The 22,209-nt window shown below is 45.0% G+C and overlaps 1 protein-coding gene across 1 annotated transcript in view; it reads left to right on the top strand.

Moving 5' to 3' along the window:
- ODF2 (outer dense fiber of sperm tails 2) overlaps nt 1-22,209 on the top strand; it is a 99,600-nt gene that overhangs the window by 4,627 nt on the left and 72,764 nt on the right. The window contains exons 2-5 of the mRNA XM_082263945.1: nt 12,759-12,869; nt 14,551-14,676; nt 19,308-19,478; nt 19,560-19,747. Coding sequence (XP_082120071.1) covers nt 12,759-12,869; nt 14,551-14,676; nt 19,308-19,478; nt 19,560-19,747 — 596 coding nt within the window. The remainder of the gene's footprint in view (nt 1-12,758; nt 12,870-14,550; nt 14,677-19,307; nt 19,479-19,559; nt 19,748-22,209) is intronic.

The raw sequence follows: 22,209 nt of genomic DNA, 5'->3' as shown, positions 1-22,209 counted from the left end.
ATCAATGCCATCGCACAGGCGTCCCTCGATTTGCAATGATTCTGGATCGTGGGCGGAATCGCAGTGATTCTGCCGTGATCTGCTACACCCACATGTGAACGTAGCCTTCCTTTGATTCAGCAGGCGGAAATCGCGGCAACAACGCACAGCGTTTGGGGTACTATTGCAAATCACGGGCATCGCACAGGCGTCCCACGATTTGCAATGATTTCAGAATCGCGGTGATTCTCCCCGCGATCCGCTACGCCCACATGTGAACGTAGCCTTATAGTTGGTGTGCTGTATATAACATGTTGGCGAGGCCCATCGTCTGGTGTGTGAGATCGGTATTATTTTTTTTTTTTTAACTTGATCACACCCAGCGATGTCTGATGTTGAATTGTGGCTATAACGTGCTACATCGGTTTGACAGCTACATTTATAGGCTATGTGCAGCAATGTTGCCATTGAGATGATCCCTTAGCTCTGTGGATACTTTGTATCTGTCAGAGGTGCTTGTGGTTTTTTTTTTTCTTTTTTGACAGTTTATATACATATTATTATATTTTTATACATATATTTTTATACATATATATTATATTTTTATACATATATTTTTATACATATATATTATATTTTTATACATATATATTATATTTTTATACATATATTTATTTTTATACATATACATATATTTTTTATACATATATATTATATTTTTATACATATATTTTTATACATATATATTATATTTTTATACATATATTTATTTTTATACATATACATATATATTATATTTTTATACATATATATTATATTTTTGACAGTTTTATACATATTTAATTTATTATGTATTTGTCTTTGGAGATTAGTGATCTGGCTTTAGCTGGTGATTTATGTATTTTCCCCTATTTCTCTAGTCTGATTTACTGCCAGAGTGTCACTGTCCATTGGCAGGTCTTTTTGTCCGGTCGCTCGATTGGTGATTTTATATCTGATTTATTGAACAATCGGCCTGTTTGTAGCAGATTTCATTTGTTTTTGTTGGCTCTGGTTTATGTATTGCACATGTTATTTCATTCTTGTAACATTTTGGTGTATATATTGTTGTATTTTCTAAATCACACCTTTTGATGTTAAATATTTACACTTCCTAGATCCTTTTTCAACATATGTTTTTAGCCTGTCATATTTTTTTTTTTTTGTTATGTTGATTTGTAGCAATAATTTTTATGCACAAAATTTTTTTATTATATTGTGGCCTCTTTTCTCATGTGATAGTGATTTGGCACTGATCTGCTTGGGGTGTGGTATAGATCGGCACACACCTTAACCACTTAAGCCCCGGAAGATTTTACCCCCTTCCTGACCAGGGTTTTTTTTTGCGATTCGGCACTGCGTGACTTTAACGGACAATTGCGCGGTCGTGCGACGCTGTACCTAAACGAATTTGACGTCCTTTTTTCCCCACAAACAGAGCTTTCCTTTGGTGGTATTTGATCATCTGTGCGATTTTTTTTTTTTTTTGATCATGCGCTATAAACAAAAAAGAGCGTCAATTTTGAAAAAATAACAATATTTTTCACATTTTTTTTTTTATATGAAATTCCCCCCAAAAAAATGTAAAAATCAAAATTTTTTAACATTTTTGGCCAATTTGTTTTATGCTACATATGTTTGGTAAAAAAAATCGCAAAAAGCGTATTTTGATTGGTTTGCTTTGCGCAAAAGTTATTGCGTTTACTAACTAAGGGAAAGATTTTTGTCATTTTTGTTGTTGTTTTTTTTTTTTTTTTTAACGAGTAATGGTGGCGATCTGCGATTTTTTTTTTTTTTTTTTTTTTTTGCGGGACTGCGACATTGCAGCGGACAGATCTGACCCTTGACTGGCATTTTTGACACTTTTGGGGTTACCAGTGACATTACTACAGTAATCAGTGCTATACATATGCACTGTTACTGTAAAAATGACACTGGCAGTGAAGGGGTTAACTTTTGAGAGGGAGGGGTTAAGTGTGTCCCTAGGGGCGTGATTCTAACTGTGATTGGATGTGGCTACTGGTGTAAGAACAGAGATCAACGGTCCTACATAGCAGAACCGTTTGATCTCCATTCTTACACAGGGGAGAATGACAGGCGGCTGTGTTTACATTAGCCACCTGCCTTTCTTTCGGTGTAACAGAAGATCGCGAGTGACCGGCGGACATCGGGTCCGCTGGTCACACGCGCAGGGGGGGTCTGTGACCGAGCGGGAGCACGCCTCCGGCGGCGCGCGCTCGCTCCCTAGAGCCTCACAGGCTAGCGACGTAGTCCTACGTCGCTTTGCCTGTACGGGGCTGACTGCTGCCGTAAATAGTCGTGCGGTGGTCGGCAAGTGGTTAACCACTTTAGCCCCGGAAAAATGACCAGGCATCTTTTTTTTTTTAACTTGGCACTGCACGACTTTAACTGACAATTGCACAGTCATGCAATGCTGTACCCAAACAAAATTTACGTCTTTTTTTCCCACAAACAGAGCTTTCTTTTGGTGGTATTTGATCACCTGTGCGATTTTTTTATTTTTTGCGATATTAATAAAAAAAGAGCCAAAATTTTGCAAAAAATTGACATTTTCTACTTTGACAGTTAAAAAATATCCAATATATTCAATTTTTGTCATATATTTAGGCCAAAATGTATTTAGCTACATGTCTTTGACAAAAAAATTCTCAATGAGCGTATTTTTAACCGCTTTAAGACCGGAAGATTTTACCCCCTTCCTGACCAGGCTATATTTTGCGATTCGGCACTGCGTTACTTTAACAGACAATTGCGCGGTCGTGCAACGCTGTACCCAAATGAAATTTAACTCCTTTTTTCCCCCCACAAACAGAGCTTTCTTTTGGTGGTATTTGATCACCTCTGTGATTTTTAATTTTTGAAAAAAAGAGCGACAATTTTGAAAAAAAAAAAACAATATTTTTCACATTCTGCTATATAACATTCCCCCCCAAAAAAAGTAAAAATCAACATTTTTAACATTTTAGACCAATTTGTTTTCTGGTACATATTTTTGGTAATAACAAATTGCAGTAAGTGTATTTTGATTGGTTTGCGCAAAAGTTACTAACTACGGGAAAGATTTCTCTTTTTTTTTTTTTTTTTTTTTACTAGTAATGGAGGCAATCTGCGATTTTTAGCGGGACTGCGACATTGCGGCGGATAGATTGGACCCCTAACTGACATTTTTGACACTTTTGGGGGGACCACTGACATTACTACAGTAATCAATGCTAGAAATGTGCACTGTTACTGTAATAATGACACTGGCAGGGAAGGGGTTAACACTGTTGGTGATCAAGGGGTTAAATGTGAGCCTCATGCTTACTGACTTGTGTGGGGGGGAAGGGGTTCTGTGACACAGACAGAGATCGCAGGTTCAGCTATGCTGAATCCTGTGATCTGTCCCTGCCTGTCACAGAGAAGAGCCTCCTGCTTTTACACAAGCAGGCGGATCTTCTCACTCTTTCCCTGTCTAAACACAGTGGGAGCAATCCTCCGGTGGCCAAGGCAGGTCTACGTCGCTGGACCCAGGGCTGCCACTGTGCCGCAGTAGGTCCTAAAGTGGTTGAATAGACCTTTGCTTTGTATGTGTGTAGGTGGTGAACAAGCACGACTTTACTTGTGAAACGCATCTACCTTTTTGTATCCCGTACTGACTTTCCGTTGGTTTAACCGCTTCCCGACCGCCGCACGACTATTTACTGCGGCGGTCAGCCCCTCACAGGCAAAGCGATGTAGGTCTACGCTGCTAGCCTGTGAGGCTCTAAGGAGCGAGCGCGCCCAAAGGCACGCTCCCGCTCGGTCACAGACCCCCCCCCGCGCGTGTGCCCGGCGGACCCGATTGTCCGTTACACCGGGAGAAAGGCAGGCGGCTAATGTAAACACAGCCGCCTGTCATTCTCCCCTGTGTAAGAATGGAGATCATACGGTTCTGCTATGTAGGACCGTTGATCACTGTTCTTACACCTCAAGCCACATCCAATCACAGTTAGAATCACACCCCTAGGGACACACTTAACCCCTCCCTCTCAAAAAAAAGTTAACCCCTTCACTGCCAGTGTCATTTTTACAGTAACAGTGCATATGTATAGCACTGATTACTGTAGTAATGTCACTGGTAACCCCAAAAGTGTCAACAATGTCAGTCAAGGGTCCGATCTGTCCGCCGCAATGTCGCAGTCCCGCAAAAAAAAATTCGCAGATCGCCGCCATTACTCGTTAAAAAAAAAAAAAACAACAAAAATGACAAAAATCTTTCCCTTAGTTGGTAAACGCGATAACTTTTGGCAAACCAATCAAAATACACTTTTTTTTTTTTTTTTTTTTTTTTTTTTTTACTAAAACATATGTAGCATAAAACAAATTGGCCGAAAATGTTAAAAAATGTTTGATTTTTACAATTTTTTTTTTCATATAAAAAGTGAAAAATATTGTTATTTTTGCAAAATTGACGCTCTTTTTTTGTTTATAGCGCATGATCAAAAAATCGCACAGGTGATCAAATACCACCAAAAGAAAGCTCTGTTTGTGGGAAAAAAAGGACGCCAAATTAGTTTAGGTACAGCGTCGCACGACCGCGCAATTGTCCGTTAAATTCACGCAGTGCCGGTTAATGGCACTACAATGGTCCTTCAAATGCTTGCGGAAAAAAAATGTAATGGAAGGAAGGAGATTTGTTGAAGAAAGGTCTGATGGACTATTTGTGGACAGTTGTTTTATTGGTGATTACTGCAATGCTGCGAGTCCTTGTTTCAGAAGTTGCCTATTTCTATGCAGTGTTAAGCTGGATGCACATTATACTATGCAACTGTTGTTAGATTTCCTTTAGGCTCCGTTCACATCTTGGTGTCTCGGATTGCGGCGATTCTGACCGCGACCCCAATAATGGCAAATCACAGGATGCCCGTGCGATTCCCCCTTACTTCCAATTGCACCTCGATCGCGACTCTATTTTGCTGTGATTGTTGCTCAACGAATCGCGGTAAAATTGTGCAAACAGAATACTTCTTTTGAGTGGCAGGCGTCCTGTGATTTTGTTTGCGCTATTAATTGGGCGACAATCGCGGCAAAATCACGCAAACAGAATCGTGAGACCCCTGTTGCCCAAAAGAAGTACCAATACTTCTTTTGGGTGACAGGCGTCCTGCGATTCTGTTTGCATGATTAGTCAGGCAACAATCATGGCAAAATTGCGCAAACAAAATCGCGGGACGCCTGATGCCCAAAACAATTATTGGTACTTCTTTTGGGCAACAGGTATCCCGCTATCCCGTTTGCGTGATTAGTCAGGCGACAATCGTGGCAAAATTGCACCCAAATCGAGGCGCCATTGGAAGCGACGGGGATCGTATGGGCGTCCCGCGATTCTGTTTGGGCAATTAGTCGGGTGACAATCGCCGTAAAATAGTGCAAGCAGAATCGCGGGATGCCTGTTAACCAAAAGAAGTAGTAATACTTCTTCTGACGCGACAGACGTCCCGCGATTCTGTTTGCGTTATTAGTTGGGCGACAATCGTGACAAAATCACGCGCAGATCGAGGTGCCATTGGAAGTGATGGGCATCGCATGGGTGTCCCGCGATTCTGTTTGCGCGATTAGTCGGGCAAAAATTGTGGCAACATTGCGCAAAAAAAATCGCGAGATGCCTGTTGCCCAAAAGAAGTACCAATACTTCTTTTGGGAGACAGGCATCCTGCGATTCGGTTTTCGCGAGTAGTCGGGCGACAATTGTGGCAAAATCGCGCAATCGCGGGACACCTGTTGCCCAAAAGAAGTACCAATACTTATTTTGGGTGAGAGGCGCCCCGCGATTCTGTTTGCGCAATTAGTTGGGTGACAATTGCAGCAAAGTCGCACAAACAGAATCGCGGGTTGCCTGTTGCCTAAAAGAAGTACCGATACTTCTTTTGGGCAACAGGCATCCCTCAATTCTGTTTGTGCAATTTGTCGGGCAACAATCGTGTCAAAATTGTGCAAACAGAATCGCAGGATGCCTGTTGCCCTAAAACAATACAATTGTGGCAAAATCCCGCAAACAGAATTGTGAAACGCCTGTTGCCCAAAAGAAGTTCTGCGTCCTGCGATTCTGTTTGCGCGAGTAGTCGGGCGACAATTGTGGCAAAATCGCGCAATCGCGGGACACCTGTTGCCCAAAAGAAGTACCAATACTTCTTTTGGGCAACAGGCGCCCCGCAATTCTGTTTGCGCAATTAGTCGAGCGACAATTGCGGTAAAATCATGCAAACAGAATCGCGGGACGCCTGTTGCCCAAAAGAAATATTGGTACTTCTTTTGGGCAACAGGCGTCCCGCGATTCTGTTTGCGCCATTAGTTGGGCGACAATTGCGGAAAAATTGTGCAAACAGAATTGCGGGACGCCAGTCGTCTAAAAAAAATACCAATACTTCTTTTGGCACAGGCGTCCCGCGATTCTGTTTGTGCGATTTGTCCGGCAACAATCGCGGCAAAATTACGCAATCGCGGGATGCCTGTTTCCCAAAAGAAGTACCAATGATTCCTTTGGGCAACAGGCGTTCTGCGATTCAGTTTTGCGCAATTAGTCGGGCGACAAGTCGGGCGACAATTGCGGCAAAATCGCGCAAACAGAATTTCGGCGCGCCTTGGTACTTCTTTTGGGCAACAGGCGTCCTGCGATTGCGTGATTTTGCCACGATTGTTGCCCGACACTTCCAATGGCACCCCGATCTGCACATGATTTTGTCACGATTGTCGCCCGACTAATCGCACAAACAGAATCGCAAGGACGCCTGTTGCCCAAAAGATTTATTGGTACCTCTTTTGGGCAACGGGCGTCCCGCTATCCTGTTTGCGTGATTAGTCGGGCGACAATCGTGACAAAATCATGTGCAGATTGGGGTGCTATTGGAAGTGTCGGGCAACAATCGCGGCAAAATCACGCAATCACAAGACGCCTGTCGCGCAAAAAAAGGACCAATATTTATTTTGGGCAACAGGTGCCCCGCGATTCTGTTTGCGCCACTTTTGCCACGATTCTCGCCCGACTAGTCGCGCAAACAGAATCGTGGGGCACCTGTTGCCCAAAATAAATATTGGTCCTTTTTTTGCGCGACAGGCGTCTTGCGATTGCGTGATTTTGCCGTGATTGTTGCTTGACACTTCCAATGGCACCCCGATCTGTACGTGATTTTGCCACAATTGTCGCCCGATTAGTCGCACAAACAGAATCGCGGGGTGCATGTTGCCCAAAATAAATATTGGTACTTCTTTTGGGCAACAGGCGTCCTGCGATTGCGTGATTTTGCCGCGATTGTTGCTTGACACTTCCAATGGCACCCCGATCTGCACATGATTTTGTCATGATTGTCGCCCGACTAATTGCGCAAACAGGATAGCGGGATGCCCGTTGCCCAAAAGAAGTACCAATAATTCTTTTGGGCAACAGGCATCCTTGTGATTCTGTTTGTGCGATTAGTCGGGCGACAATCGTGACAAAATCACGTGCAGATCGGGGTGCCATTGGAAGTGACGGGGATCGCACGGGCACCCCGCAATTTGCCGTGATTCGGGATCGCAGGTAGAATCGTGGCGATCCTTCCACTGTGCACCGGGACGCCAAGATGTGAACGGAGCCTTAGATTTATCTTTGGTTATGTAGTAGAAGGTCCGGCCTGATTGCATAAAAATTGAAAGTGTTTTGATTTGACCTCTTTCAATACAGCTTTGGTAAATGTAAAGGAAAGTTGTAGAAGGAAATTGTATAGTGTGTAGCCAGCTTTACCAGTTTAGTAATATACAGAAAGCCTTTCTGATGCTCCTTCCTGCTATGCATGGGGTAATGTGTGGCTTCCAGCCAATCAGATCCGTAGCTGGCTTGGCTTTAGGTGCAGGCAGTTGTAGGAAGCATCAGTATCCATAGCAACAGCTTGCTGGGAGTCACCTGGGGCTCCATCCAAGCTTGGTTACTATAGAGGAGAGTAGACGACCAGCAGAACAGCAGACTCCTTCTCCTGGATTTACTCCATACATTATTAATCTGATATAATAAGGTATGAATGGACTGTCGTATCTATCAACGGATCTTCTCCTTCTGTACTGTCTGCACACCTCTATACATTTCTGCCTTTCCTTCTTTTACAACATGGAATGATTGTCAGCGGCTTCTTTCCACCGCTGTCTGCATTACTAGTTTACTGTGTTTTCTTTTTGTTGGTTTTTCATTTGTATTACCGTTTTTTTTTTTTTTTTTTCATTTTTATGTGTAGTTGTTTTTTAATTTGTATGTGCAGTTGCAACAGGACATGCATGGATGGATGATGGTCCACGTGGAAGTATAGGGTGTATCAACTAGGGATTGATTGATTATCGGTAAAGCCGATATATCAGGGGCCGATATGCACTTTCCCCGATATATTGGAATCGGCCCCGGAGGTTACCGATATTGCCGATATTTCAGGAAAGTGCTGTACTGGAGTGATGCCTGCAGCTAGAGGCATCACCCCGGTACCGGTGTCCATAGCCGCTCGGCTGTCATTACAAGGAGCAGGAGGGGTCCCCCCCCACTCCCACCATCTTCCGTGGCTCGCCCGGGTCTCCCGTCCCACCGGGAGACCCGGGCAACCAGCCTGCATGGCCGCCGAAGACCCAATCAAAGCCGCATTCGGCTCTGATCGGGTCTACATGCAAAAAAACGGAAGTGATGTCATGAGTGACATCACTTCCGGGTACTGGCGACAGATTAAAAAAAATGACAGCATTCAAAACAACCAAAAAGTGAGGTCATCATGACATCACTTCCTGGTAATTGGCACCAGATGCAAAAAAACGTACAGCATTCAAAACAGCCAAACTTGGCGTTTTGAATGCTTTTAAGTGCAGAGGAGGGGTTTGGGGTCTTTTAGACCTCCGGATCCCTCCACAAGGAGTACCTGTCAAGTGATAAACCACTTTAAGACCGGTAGAATTTGCCCCCTTAATGACCAGGCCCTATTTTGCGATTCGGCACTGCGTTCATTTAACGGACAATTGCGCGGTCGTGTGACTCTGTACCAAAATAAAATTGATGGTTTTTTCCCCCATAAATAGAGCTTTCTTTTGGTGGTATTTGATCACCTGTGTAATTTTTATTTTTGGCACTATAAACAAAAAAAGACCGACAATTTTGAAAAAAAAAAAAAAAAAAAACAATATGTCTCACATTCTGCTATAACATTACCAAAAAAAAGTAAAAAATTAACATTTTAGGGCAATTTGTTTTCTGCTACATATTTTTGGTAAAAAAAAATGCAATAAGCGTATTTTGATTGGTTTGCGCAAAAGTTATTGCGTCTACTAACTATGGGAAAGATTCATGTCATTTTTATTGTTTTTTTTTTTTACAAGTAATTGCGGCGAGCTGCGATTTTTAATTTTTTTTTGCGGGACTGCGACATTGCGGTGGACAGATCGGACCGCTAACTGACATTTTTGACACTTTTGGGGGTACCAGTGACATTACTACAGTAATCAGTGCTATAAATATGCACTGTTACTGTAATAATGACACTGGCAGGGAAAGGGTTAACCGTGTGGGTGATCAAGGGGTTAAATGTGAGCCTAGGGGCGATTTCTAACTGTGGGGGGGCGTGGCTTGTGAAATGACCATAGAGACCTGTGATCCTCTATAGAAGGATCACAGGAGCTCTGTGATCATTCCAGGGAGAAGGACGGTTGGCTGTGTTTACAACAGCTGACCGTCCAAGCTCTCTCATTGGGGAACGATTGCGGGTGTCAGGCGGCAATCAGAGCCTCCTGACACAGGCATCGGCTTCCCCGCTGACGAGCGGGAGCGCGCCGGCGGCGACGCGGTCTCGCCCCCTAGCCTCCTTGCTCGAGACTGATGTAGAGCTACGTCGGTTTGCCTAGGAGTCATAACTGTGGCAGGCGGTCGGAAAGCGGTTAAAATTTTTTTTTTTTAAATGTACAAAATTATCGGCCGATATCGATATTCAATGGGCAAAATATCGGTATCGGTAACAAAAAACGATGTCGGTCGATCACTAGTATCAACATAGGACAGATGCCTTATGGCTGCATATCTATCCTTGTATATCTTTGGACATACAAGTTGGCTTTTTTTTTTTTTTTTAATATCGGCATATATGCGGGAAGTATGGCTACTTTTAAAAGACTCTTGGACATGAATCTCAAGGATCAGAACATTCTGGGGTATGAGAAATGATTCACACCTGTACAGGTTGAACTGGATGGCACGCACTCCATTTTCAGGAGGAAAAAGTGCGTGTTATACGCCGATAAATACGGTATTTCAGGGTGGATTTGATTTAAATCACGATTTAAAATCACTAGAAAAAAGGCTTTTCAGATTTTCAGATGATGTGTATTGGCCATTAGTCCATAGGTCTCAATATTGAGTTGGCCTACACTCTACTGGGAAGGCTGGGAAATATTTGACCATTCTTCCAGAAGCGCATTTGTGAAGTCAGGCACTGATGTTGGGCGAGAAGGCCTGGCTCCCAGTCTCTGCTCTAATTCATGTTTTAGCGGGTTGAGGTCAGACCTCTGTGCAGGCTAATCAAGTTCCTCCACCCCAAACTCGCTCATCCATATTTTTATATGCCTTGCCTTGTGCACTGGTTTCATATAGTTGGTGGGGGCTGTTTTTCAGGGGTAGGGCTTGGCCCCTTAGTTCCAGTGAAGGGAACTCTTAAGGCGTCAGCATACCAAGATATTTTGGACAATTTCATGCTCCCAAATTTGTGGGAACATTTTGGGGATGGCCCCTTCCTGTTCCAACATGACTGCACACCAGTGCACAAAGTAAGGTCCATAAAGACATGTATGAGCGAGTTTGGGGTGGAGGAACTTGACTGGCCTGCACAGAGTCCTGACCTCAACCTGATAGAACACCTTTGGGATGAATTAGAGCGCAGACTGCGAGCCAGGCCTTCATGTCCACATCAGTGCCTGACCTTGTGACGGTGGCGGGTATCCGACCCCTGGCCTTCTCATCCACCTCGTGACCAAAGACCAAGCAATCTCACACCCTGCCGTCACTTGCGTAACAATGCCACTCTCAGCTGCACCCAGCACACAGATTGTCCAACTTGCGGGACCACAATCTAGATGCCAGCAGACTGAGAGCGATTGTCACCGGGCTAATTAAACAATTAACCCTTTCTCTGCCACCACCTCTACGTTATAATGAGCCTAGAGGACGCTCGTGATTTTACAAATATCAATTATGACTTTAGAATAACCGTCTGTAACACACACTGTCACCTCAGACAAGAATGTTTCAGATAGGTTAGCCTAAACAGTACAAATATCAATTATGACTTTAGAATAACCATCTGTAACACACAGTAGCGCCCTTTCAGGAGGCAGGTTCGTTTGGGTTAGTTTGGGTCAGTTTGCGTTTAAGAGCTTAGAGACAAAGTTAACACTTTTCAAAATAAGATTTAATTATAAGAAAGGTTTAAAATGGGTGCGAATAAAAATATTTACAGAAAAATGGGTTTCAAAGAAATAGAGACACAATACAGCAATTTAGAAGTATGAGACTAAAGAATGAAAATACTTGCATTAAAACGGTCCTGGTATTGCCTTAGCTGAACCGGTATGATTGGTTCCCCTTAAGCGATGTTATGGCCTCGATGGTAGGATGAGAACTTAGCTCTCTATCAGTTCCTGTCCTTTTCTCTGACCCTCCAGGGGGTGTCACCAGAAGTACTTAGCCAATAGGCTCTGAGTCTATAAACTGCTAAGGGACATCCTGGTTTGACAGATTAATAAAAGCGCTCATATCTTGAAATATGAAACGGTTACATGCTTGAAACCGATATTTTATGGTCCGGTTTTGAATGTCCTATCTTTAGACACTAAACATGGGTTATCTCGGAATAACCTCTGACCTGTAAGGCATCTGATCGCTAGCTTGTCTCCCCTAGGCATGAGGGTGTTCATGTTTGGTATTAATTTGATCGGTATTTTATGTGGCACCCAAATATCTACTTTCTAGAGACATATCTTGCTTGGGTATAAAGTTAGGTAGTTTTGTGCTTAACTGTGTCATTTTCGAATGACCTAGAAGCCATATTCTGTGTTCAGATTACCAATTAACTGTAGAGCACGAGGAGACGGCATGTCTGTGCGGTCAATATGCCTGTGTATATTAAAGGTGTGAAAAATGTCAGCTGTGCAGGAACCTGGCATTCAGTGACCCAGGGGGTCATTACACTGCCAAAAGGCTGGGGGGATGAGGCTGGTAAGAATGACCATTTTCAACACTGTCCACTAAGCTCGCAACACAAGATGGATGCTTGCGACAGCGTTTGAAAGAAATGGTGGCCTGACAAACTAGGGTGCCAACGCACGATACCATTACAGACCTCACAAATGTTCTTCTGGAAGAATGGTCAAACATTCCCATAGACCCACTCCTAAACCTTGTGGACAGCCTTCCTGTAAGAGTTGAAGCAGTTATAGCTGCAAAGGGTGGGCCAACTCAATATTGAACCCCATCGGACTAAGACTGGGATGCCATTAAAGTACATGTGCGTGTAAAGGTAGGTGTCCCAATACTTTACAATATGACAGGAACAAATATATTCCATACTCAGATCCACATGTTTTGCAGTTGGAGAAGAGAAGAATATGAAAGGAGTGTCTACACGTCATTGATTGATGCAGACGGTAGTTTGGGTGATTCCAAGTGTGCACAGAACATTTATACTTTTTGTATGTTTTGTTCCCATCAGAAAACCATGAAGACCCGTTCTCCGTCCCCCCCGCTGCATGTCCATGTGGATGAGAGTACCCCTGTACATGTCCATATTAAGAAGGGAACAAAGACTGCCTCCAAATTACAGGTGAGATTCTGTTATTTATAGTCTGTTCTAAAGAGAAAGCTCAATATAGATTTACTGCTCTCGAACTTTGAGTGGTAATCAGTGCTGGGACATGGTCATCTAGAGACAACCCCCCCCCCCCCCAAATCAAGATGGAAGAGCATTACTGTATGTGTCAGAAAAAAATCCCCCACTGAAACACTGAGCACTAATCTGCATGCTTGCCCCCGAAGCATAAACTACCCCTCCTTCCAGTACAAATCACCCCCCCCCCGAAATCCCCCCTCCTAGCACAAGTCTTCTACCCCTAAAATTCCTCCTCCTAGCATACATATTCTCAACGTTGAACCCCTCCCAGCACAGATCCTCTTCCCCCCTCCCAACACAAATCCCCCTAGATCACTAATCTTAGCACTCCCCACCCCTCCAATTCCCCATTCTAGAACAATACTTACCCCCCACCGCCCCCCAAATTCCCCCTTCCAACATAAGTTCCCTCCCCCCAATTGTGGTGCCCCCACCTCACAATATACCACACAGTGCCCAGCCCTCTGCTGCCCACCCCTTGTCTGGCACTGCCTGCAGCAGCTTCTATTCATCTTCCAGTCATCTAGCCCAACTAATAGAAAACCTCCATATACGTAATCCTCTACCCACATACAGAATTTTCTACCCACAACTGATCCAGAGGCAGGCAGAAAAACACAATAAGACATGATCCAGTTTGCTTCAATCAACGGGGGGGGGGAACAATTCCTTCCATATCCCTTAAAGGCTTTTTGAAAACAATTTACCGAGCTGGCCAGAATTAGTTCTTGGGGAAGACTATTCCACATTTTCACAGCTCTAAGACCCCATTCACACTAGCGCGACTTGTCAGGCGACTTGGCAAGTCGCGGTGGGTCGCCTGCCATTGATTAGCACAGGACCCGTTCTAATAGGAGCGACACAAGTCGCTCCGACTTAGAAAAAGGGTCCTGTACTACTTTGGGGCGACCTGGAGGCGACTTGCATTGACTTCAATTATATGAAGTCCGTGCATGTCACGCCGAGGTTGCAGTGCACGCTGTGCACGGCGACTTCACAGGTCGCCCCGGCAAGTCGTGTCGCCCCTGTGTGAATGGGCTCTTACTGTGAAGAAGACTTTCTGTATGGAGAGGTTAAATTTCTTTTCCTCCAGACATAAAGGGTGCCCCCTTGTGTTCTGTAATGACCTTATAATGCCTTCAGCTTCCAAATGCCAGGCGGTTGTGATCAGGCAAGGCTCTGACTCTTCCAGTTAGTGGGGTGTACACCCCACTACCACATCTTCCTATCACTCTGGTGGACTGCTTCAAAGACCAGTAGGAATGTGTGGGTAGTGGCTGATAAAGTTCAGCACTGTAAGGACATGCTAATGTTTTGCCCAATCACAACTGTCCAAACAGAGCGAGGCACTATGGAGCTTTTACCATGGGAGTACCAGCCACCACTGAAGAAAGGCAAGTAGCCAACAGATGACTCCGGCCTCCAGATTCCACTTTTCATCAGAAAAATCACTTCTTGTTGGAAAGTTCTTTTATTTTTGAACATTACGCAGTGAAAGCTCTCCTTGTTTCAGCTATACACCCCTTTTGTAAACATTTTGTAAGACTTCAATACTTACCTTTTAGAAATGTGTTTGAATTTGGTCTAACGAAGTCTTTGTTTTATGACGGATTAGAAAGGATCCAAAAGCAAAGGGAAAAGTGATCCCGGGAATCTTCGGCGGACTGTTAAAGTAAAGACTAGGGTCCCATGGATTCCTCCAGGGAAAACCTCTGTGCGGGATAGTGGATTCAAATGGGAGGTAAGTGGTCTTTCCACCCAGGAATTGTAAATGTATGTTGTTATTTAAAAGGATAAGTCCAGGTAAAACCTAATTTATGTAGCACTGCCCCCGTTAGAGCTGCTAGATATTCACTCTGCGGGTCCCCCAGGTTACCAGCACACGGCCATTAGCAAATGAAATTTCTTATTTCCTCTTGGCTCACACTTTAGTATTCGGTCCAGGGGTATTGGGTTGTTTTGTTGTTCATTTTATAATGGGGATAGGAGAAGGAAATAATGGGATGCTCCAATTAACTATTCACGGTATTGAGGACTTCTGTCTTCTCTACTTTGCTCTTAGATGTGGAACAGCCAGGCTGTCAATCCATCCTGCCACTTTGGATTGATAGGAATTAAGTCTCTTGGTTCCTTCAAGATGACTTGGTGGACAAACTTATCTTCAGGACACTCTCCCTAGTATCCTCTATCTCTCTGACACCCGTCCACTGACTATCCTTTGAGCAGGAGTGGCCCCCTTCAGGTCAGGCCCCTTGACACGAGTCCCTGTACTCACGATACTACAGCCACAGGGTCTCCAGTGTCTCCCCTCTCAGTCAGCTTCCCTGGATCTCTGGGTTCAGCTCCTGTCAGCCGCTACTCTGGTTCTCAGGACGACATCCAACGTCCACATGGCATCTCTACAGAGCAGGAGGCAGCCACCCCCTCCCTCCGGGACTCCGCTCTCCAATGAAAGACCCCGAGCACATGTGCTCCTGGCTTTTATACAATATCCCAGAATGCACCGAGACGACCTGCCCTCTGCCAATCCTCAGGACTGTATCAAAAGCCTATGCACCCATTCGTCAGGTTTCCTCCGTCTGTCCAATATGCCTCCCTATTGGACCAGTGTGAAACACTCTCCAGACTGAATGAGTTGCATCCTGAGCACAATGAGCAGACCTCACTAACAAATCCTGCTTTATCACTAGCACCTACCTAGGAGGGTGCTACACTTATGCTAAAGCTGCTCTCTGCCACATTCTAACTGTAATATATCTAACCCTGTATAGCAAAAATCGCTGTACTTACCTATTTTGCAGGCGATACGGTCTGGTCTCCAGCAGTGGAAGCTCTGAGCAGGAGAGGACTGACAACGGCTGTGAAATGAATGGGTAGTGACCTCCCCCATAGAGTTACTATGGGGCTTCCGTTGTCGGCTGCTTCTCCCGCTGATGCTGGGACCGGACCGGATCGGTTGCAAAATAGGTAAGTATAGCAATTTTTGCTATACAGGGTTAGATAGATTAGGTTTAGAATGTGGCAAAGAGCAGGTTAAGCGTTAGTTAGGTTTTGCTTGGACTTCTACTTTAACCACTTAACCACATCCCGCCCGCCCTATAGCAGGATGACGGCGGGATCGTGGTTGTATTATCCTGACCGGACGTCATATGACGGCGGTAGGATAATACAGCTCTGCGTTCCCCCCGGGGGCGATCGGTGATGCGAGGTGTCAGTCTGACTCCCTGCATCTCCGATCTCGGTAAAGAGCCTACTAATTGCCATCCCCGGCTCTTGAGGTAGGCTCTTTACCATGTGACCAGCCGTGTCCAATCACGGTTGGTCACATAGTAAATTGGAAGAGCTGTTGATCGGCTTTCCTCAGTTCGTGCCTGACAGGCATGAGTGAAGGAGCGCCAATCGGCGGCTCCCCTGACAGGGGAGGGGTCGGCACTGGTAATCAGATCATTGATTACCAGTGCAGACCCTCGGGGGGGGGGGGGGGTGCCACTAGAACCACCAGGGATGCCCACCCATGACCCCAGGGATGCCCACCTATGACCCCAGGGATGCCCACTATGGCCACCGGGGATGGCAATCAGGGCTCAGGGAGCCCCCCATTGCCCTCCCCATCAGTGCTGCCTGCCATTGCCCTCCCTATCAGTGCTGCCCACCAGTGCCGCCCACCAGTGCCCATTATTGCCCACCAGTGCCGCCTATCAGTGCCCATTAGTGCCCATCAGTGCCGCCCGTCAGTGCCGATCAGTGCCGCCTATCAGTGCCGCCTATCAGTGCCCACCAGTGCCGCCTATCAGTGCCCACCATTGCTGCATATCTGTGCTACCTATCAGTGCCACATATCAGTGCCGCCTATCAGTGTCACCCCATCAGTGCCTCCTCATCAGTGCCTGTCAGTGCAGTCTCATCAGTGCTCATCAGTGCAGGAAAAAACGTATTTATTTACAAAATTGTATAACATAAACAAAAAACATTTTTTTTTCCAAACTTTTCAGTCTTTTTTTATTTGTTTAGCAAAAAGGAAAAAACCCAGAGGTGATCAAATACCACCAAAAGAAAGCTCTATTTGTGGGGGGAAAATGACATAAATTTGGTGTAGGTACAGTGTTGCATGACCGCGCAATTGTCATTCAAATTGCAACAGCGCTAAAAGGGGAAAATTAGCCTGGGCAGGAAGGGGGAAAAGTGCCCGGTATTGAAGTGGTTAAGCCTCGGAGGATTTGGCTGCTCAAAGACCAGGGCCTATTTTGCGATTCGGCACTGCGTGACTTTAACAGACAATTGCGCGGTCGTGTGATGCTGTACCCAAATGAAATTGACGTCCTTTTTTTTCCCACAAGCAGAGCTTTCTTTTGGTGGTATTTGATCACCTGTGCGATTTTTTTTATTTTTTGCGCTATAAACAAAAAAATAGGGACAATTTTGAATAAATAACAATATTTTTCACATTTTTTTTATATGAAATTCCCCCCCCAAAAAATGTAAAAATCAAACTTTTTTAACATTTTAGGCCAATTTGTTTTCTGCTACATATTTTTGGTGAAAAAAATCGCAATAAGCGTATTTTGATTGGTTTGTGCAAAAGTTATTGCATTTACTAACAAAGGGAAAGATTTATGTCATTTATTGTTTTTTTTTTTTTGTTTTTTTTTTTAGCTAGTAATGGCAGTGATCAGCGATTTTTCTTTTTTTGCGGGACTGCGACATTGCGGCGGACAGATCGGACCCTTGACTGACGTTTTTGACACTTTTAGGGGTACCAGTGACATTACTACAGTAATCAGTGCTATACATATGCACTGTTACTGTAATAATGACACTGCCAGGGGGTTAACTTTATTGGTGATCAGTGGGTTAAATGTATCCCTAGGGGCGTGATTCTAACTGGGGGGGGGCGTGGCTTGTGATGTAACTACAGAGACATACGATCCTACATAGCAGGACCGTATGATCTCTGCAGTTACATCAGGGAGAATGACAGACGGCTTTGTTTACATCAGCCGCCTGCCTTTCTCCCTCTCCAACGGGAGATCACGAGTGACCGGCGGACATTGGAACCGCCGGTCACTCGCACGGGATGTTAGTGAACGAGCGGGGGTGGGAGCGCGCCCCCTAGAGGCTCGTAGGCTAGTGACGTACCTCTACGTCACTTTGCCCAGGAGGGGCTGACCGCCGCCGTACATATACTGACGGCGGTCGGCAAGTGGTTAATGTTGGGGACAGGGTGGATTTGATTTTATGCTAGTAAAATGGGTTGATTTACATCAACTCAATTTAAATCATAATTTTTAAACTGTCACTGACAGTGATGGTGAACCTTGGTACCCCAGATGTTTTGGAACTACATTTCCCATGATGCTCAACTACACTGCAATGTAGCTGAGCATCATGGGGAAATGTAGTTCCAAAACATTTGGGGTGCCAAGGTTCGCCATCACTGGTCTATGAGATAAACTCCTACAAGCAGCCTGAAAAGGTCAAACCAATTTATCTTATTTCCTGAGGGATATTGTTCATAAATATTAACGTCCTAAGTGAAAAAATCCCTTTATTCTTTTAACACAAACCACACAAAGAAGCCAGGATAACACAAAATGCTGAGTCCAGTGTGGTTGTACAGTGAGTCTGGTTAGTGCAGACCGGCCTGGGGTTCTCGGTCACCCTATGCCCCTAATAGACACAGGGTGACTTACACATAAGAGGGGCCGGGGGAGCTGGACAAGGAGTTTCCCGACCTCTCTAAGGTAATCTGGGTTCCACAAGCCCCCTGCCCAAAGTGACTCCCGTCACACCCTCCAGCCAGGAAAAAAGTGGGCTCAGTCTGACTTGCCTTAGCCTTCTAATGGCACTTTTCCGCTGCAAGTACCGGCTCGGCTCTACTCGGCCCGGTTTGCTTTTTCACTGCTGGTACCGCATGGTACGGTGTTGGAACGGTTCAGTGCGGTACGGTATGGTTTGCTTTTCCACTAAAGTAGTACTAAAGTTAAGTGTGTGGGATAACAACGGGGTGGGTGGGTTTCTCTGACCAATCAGTGGCTAGTAGTGACTGCATGCAAAGGATTGTGGGATATGGTACCAGGTATGGTACCTGTTGGAACCACAATCGAGTAGGTACTGTTTTTGAGAGCCGTACCGTTCGGTTCCATGCAGTGGAAAAGCGCCGCCGTACCGTACCGAACCGTTCCTACACCGTACCATGCGGTACCAGCAGTGGAAAAGCACAAAAGCAAGACGAACCGTTCGGTTCCATGCAGTGGAAAAGCGCCATAATGCACATTGTGAGAATTTCAGTATAGGAGAGGAGCTTGGAGTGAAAACTTTAACAATGATTATTATAATCCAAAACAATGTGAGTTCTTCAATTTTCTCTAATAGGGTTCCACCCATCGATTGGAGATAACGCCTCCAGATATGGAGAAGATGATGTCAGCATTACGCATGAGTGACCTCTCCACAGATGAGGAGGAGGTTTTACGCAGCAAGATCAACTCCTACGAAAAGAAGATCGACAGCTTGATGTGTGAAGTTGGGACACTGAAGACCGAGGTGAAGGGACTGGCTAGTTCTCTGTCTATCGTAGCAGTAATAAAACAAAGACGGGGAATAAACTGTTGTCTGTTTAACCAGGTGGAGCTGAAGAAGCGGGACCACTCTATTGAGAGATATGAAGCACAGCTGGAAGCCTCCAAGCGATTGCTTAACGCCAAGAATGAAGAACTCCATGAGGTATCGCAGGAACTGGCCGAGACAGAGAATGAAAACACTCGATTGAAGAGAAGCATTGATCGCATCAAGGATGAAACACATCTGAGTTTGTAGGTGTCTACATTGCTGGGAGTTCTTCAGTAGTAGACAAAGGCGCTCCATGTTGCTTTAAATTTTCCTCTGCTTGTGTTAGTCCCTCGTTTCCACTGAGTGGTACAGTTCGGTTCGGTACAGTTCAGTTTGGTTCGGTACAGTTCAGTACGGTTCGGTACAGTTCAGTACGGTTCGGTACAGTACACCTTGATCAGCCTTGCGTTTCCACCACCAACAGTACCTAAGCTGAACAGTACCTCAACAGTATTGCTCCACCCTGTTGGTACGGTACTAATGTGCTTGGTATCCCAACGAAAGGGTCCCAAAAAAGTGGTACGGTACGGTTCGGAATTAGGGTACCATTCACAGATTTTGACATTGGAAATGGAAAAATTGCGTCCGCACCGAACCGTTACCGCTCAGCAGAAACGAGGCATGATTGTACTTTGTTCTGGTAAAAGTGTTTTTGTGAGTAGAAAGTCTCACAGCACTTGAGTAGAGAAGGCACAATGCTGGGCTGAGGCTATCATATGCAGTATGGAGGAGCGCTGGTAACTGACATTTTGGTAGCAGTATTTGTGACTATTGGTTGCTGCATCCGACTCCCTTTCCTTTAGATCTGGTCACAGACAGGAATACGAAGACATCTATTCCTATACCACTGAATAAGCTTAAAGCCCAACTCTAGAAATGCAAAACACGTGTTGGATCCTATTCCACATCTAGTGCAGTGTGAACATAGCATATGGCTATTGAATCAGGATGGCTACACATTCTTTCCCAGAACTCCCTGATGTGGAGATATGGACTTGGCTCTGTATAGTCAAATCCTCCAGGAGGATAACACTGCTGAGCCATTATAGACTCCTTTACATAATTCCCTGTTAGGGTATGCACAGTGCCTTAAAGTATTCGTACCCCTTGAAATTTTCCACATTTTGTCATGTTACTATTAAAGCGGAGTTCCGGCCTCAAAATCGAAAAAATCGATTTTGGGCCATCCGCTTGCTGAGGGCCACCTTTTTTTGGTCACTTACCTTGATATTGAAGAAAATATTCTCCCCTTCCTTCCACTTCCTCCCTCTGTGGCTGCGGCCCGCGCCGTCTCTTCCGGCTTGCGATGACTCCTGGGAGCTGAACGTCATCGCTCCCAGGAGTCAATGCGCCTGCACCGGCCCCGCTCGTCAGTTCCGGTGCAGGCGCATCATTCCCTGCTAAACCGCTTCTGGGCATGCCCAGAAGCTGTGCAGGGATGTTGTGCCTGCACCGGAAGTGACGAGCGGGGCCGGTGCAGGCGCATTGTGGGACTCCGATTTCACCGAAGAGGCCACAGAAAAGGATTGCGCTGGCTTCAGCTGCCCACACCTGAGATGGCACGCGCTGGAGAAGAACTTTTCAAGGTAAGTATTTCTTCTAAAAGGTAAGTGCGACCCGGGACAATACAGAGACTATCCATTGTGGAATGTACTAGCCCTGACTGTCCCAGGGGTTTTTTATCTTAATTTGACCCCCGAGGCCGGAACTCCGCTTTAATGTATTTTATTGGGATTTTATGTGACAGACCAACACAAAGTAGCACATAATTGTGAAGTGATAGGAAAATGATAAATGGTTTTCAAAATTTTTTTTGCATTCAGCCCTCTTTACTCTGATACCCCCCAACTAAAATCTTGTGGAACCAATTGCCTTCATAAGTCACCTTAAGTAAATAGAGTCCACAGAACAACTATTAGTCGTGCACTCCACAAATCTGGCCTTTATGGAAGAGTGGCAAGAAGAAAGCCGTTGGTGAAAGAAAACCATAAGAAGTCCCGTTTTCAGTTTGCGAGAAGCCATGTGGGGTACACAGCAAACATGTGGAAGAAGGTGCTCTGGTCAGATGAGACCAACTGTAGAAACAGCCTACAGAAAGCTGGTCCTCTATTTTGGAATCACATTTCTACTGGCTGCAAGTATGGCTACAGAGTATTGTGCTTGGTTGTATCTGCAAGCTGTGGTCAAGTGGACAGTGACTGAGATGAGCTTATGGAGAAAAATGGCCACCCCATGCAGGCCACGCCTACTTGCCACAGCAAAGCCAGAAGTTACCATTTGCATGGATGTACCTTTAAAGTAGAACTTTACTCATAACAATTGATTTTAAAAAAAGGTTCTTTAAGAAGTAAAATACATTCCACATTAATATATATGCTACCAAAATGAGTTGTGCGCTGTAAATTGCCTCCAGCATTGCTCCTGTCTCTTCTTGCTGGAGGATGCCCTCTGAGCAGTGCAGAAAGATAGAGAATGACTAAGCATGTGCAGAGCAGGGTGGGACAACGTATTACTGGATTTAAAACAGTATGGGCACTTATTTTTAATGTTTTACATAGCTATACCCGCAAAAGGGGCCAGCCTGAAGTCATCTAGCAAAGACTAAAGTTCGACTTTAACCACTTGCCAACCACCCACAGTATATTTACTGTGGCGGTCAGCCCCT

Source organism: Pelophylax lessonae (assembly GCF_965119305.1).
Source record: "Pelophylax lessonae genome assembly, chromosome: 7".
NCBI classification, from domain to species: Eukaryota; Metazoa; Chordata; class Amphibia; order Anura; family Ranidae; genus Pelophylax; species Pelophylax lessonae.
This window is presented reverse-complemented; position numbering and strand designations above follow the sequence as displayed.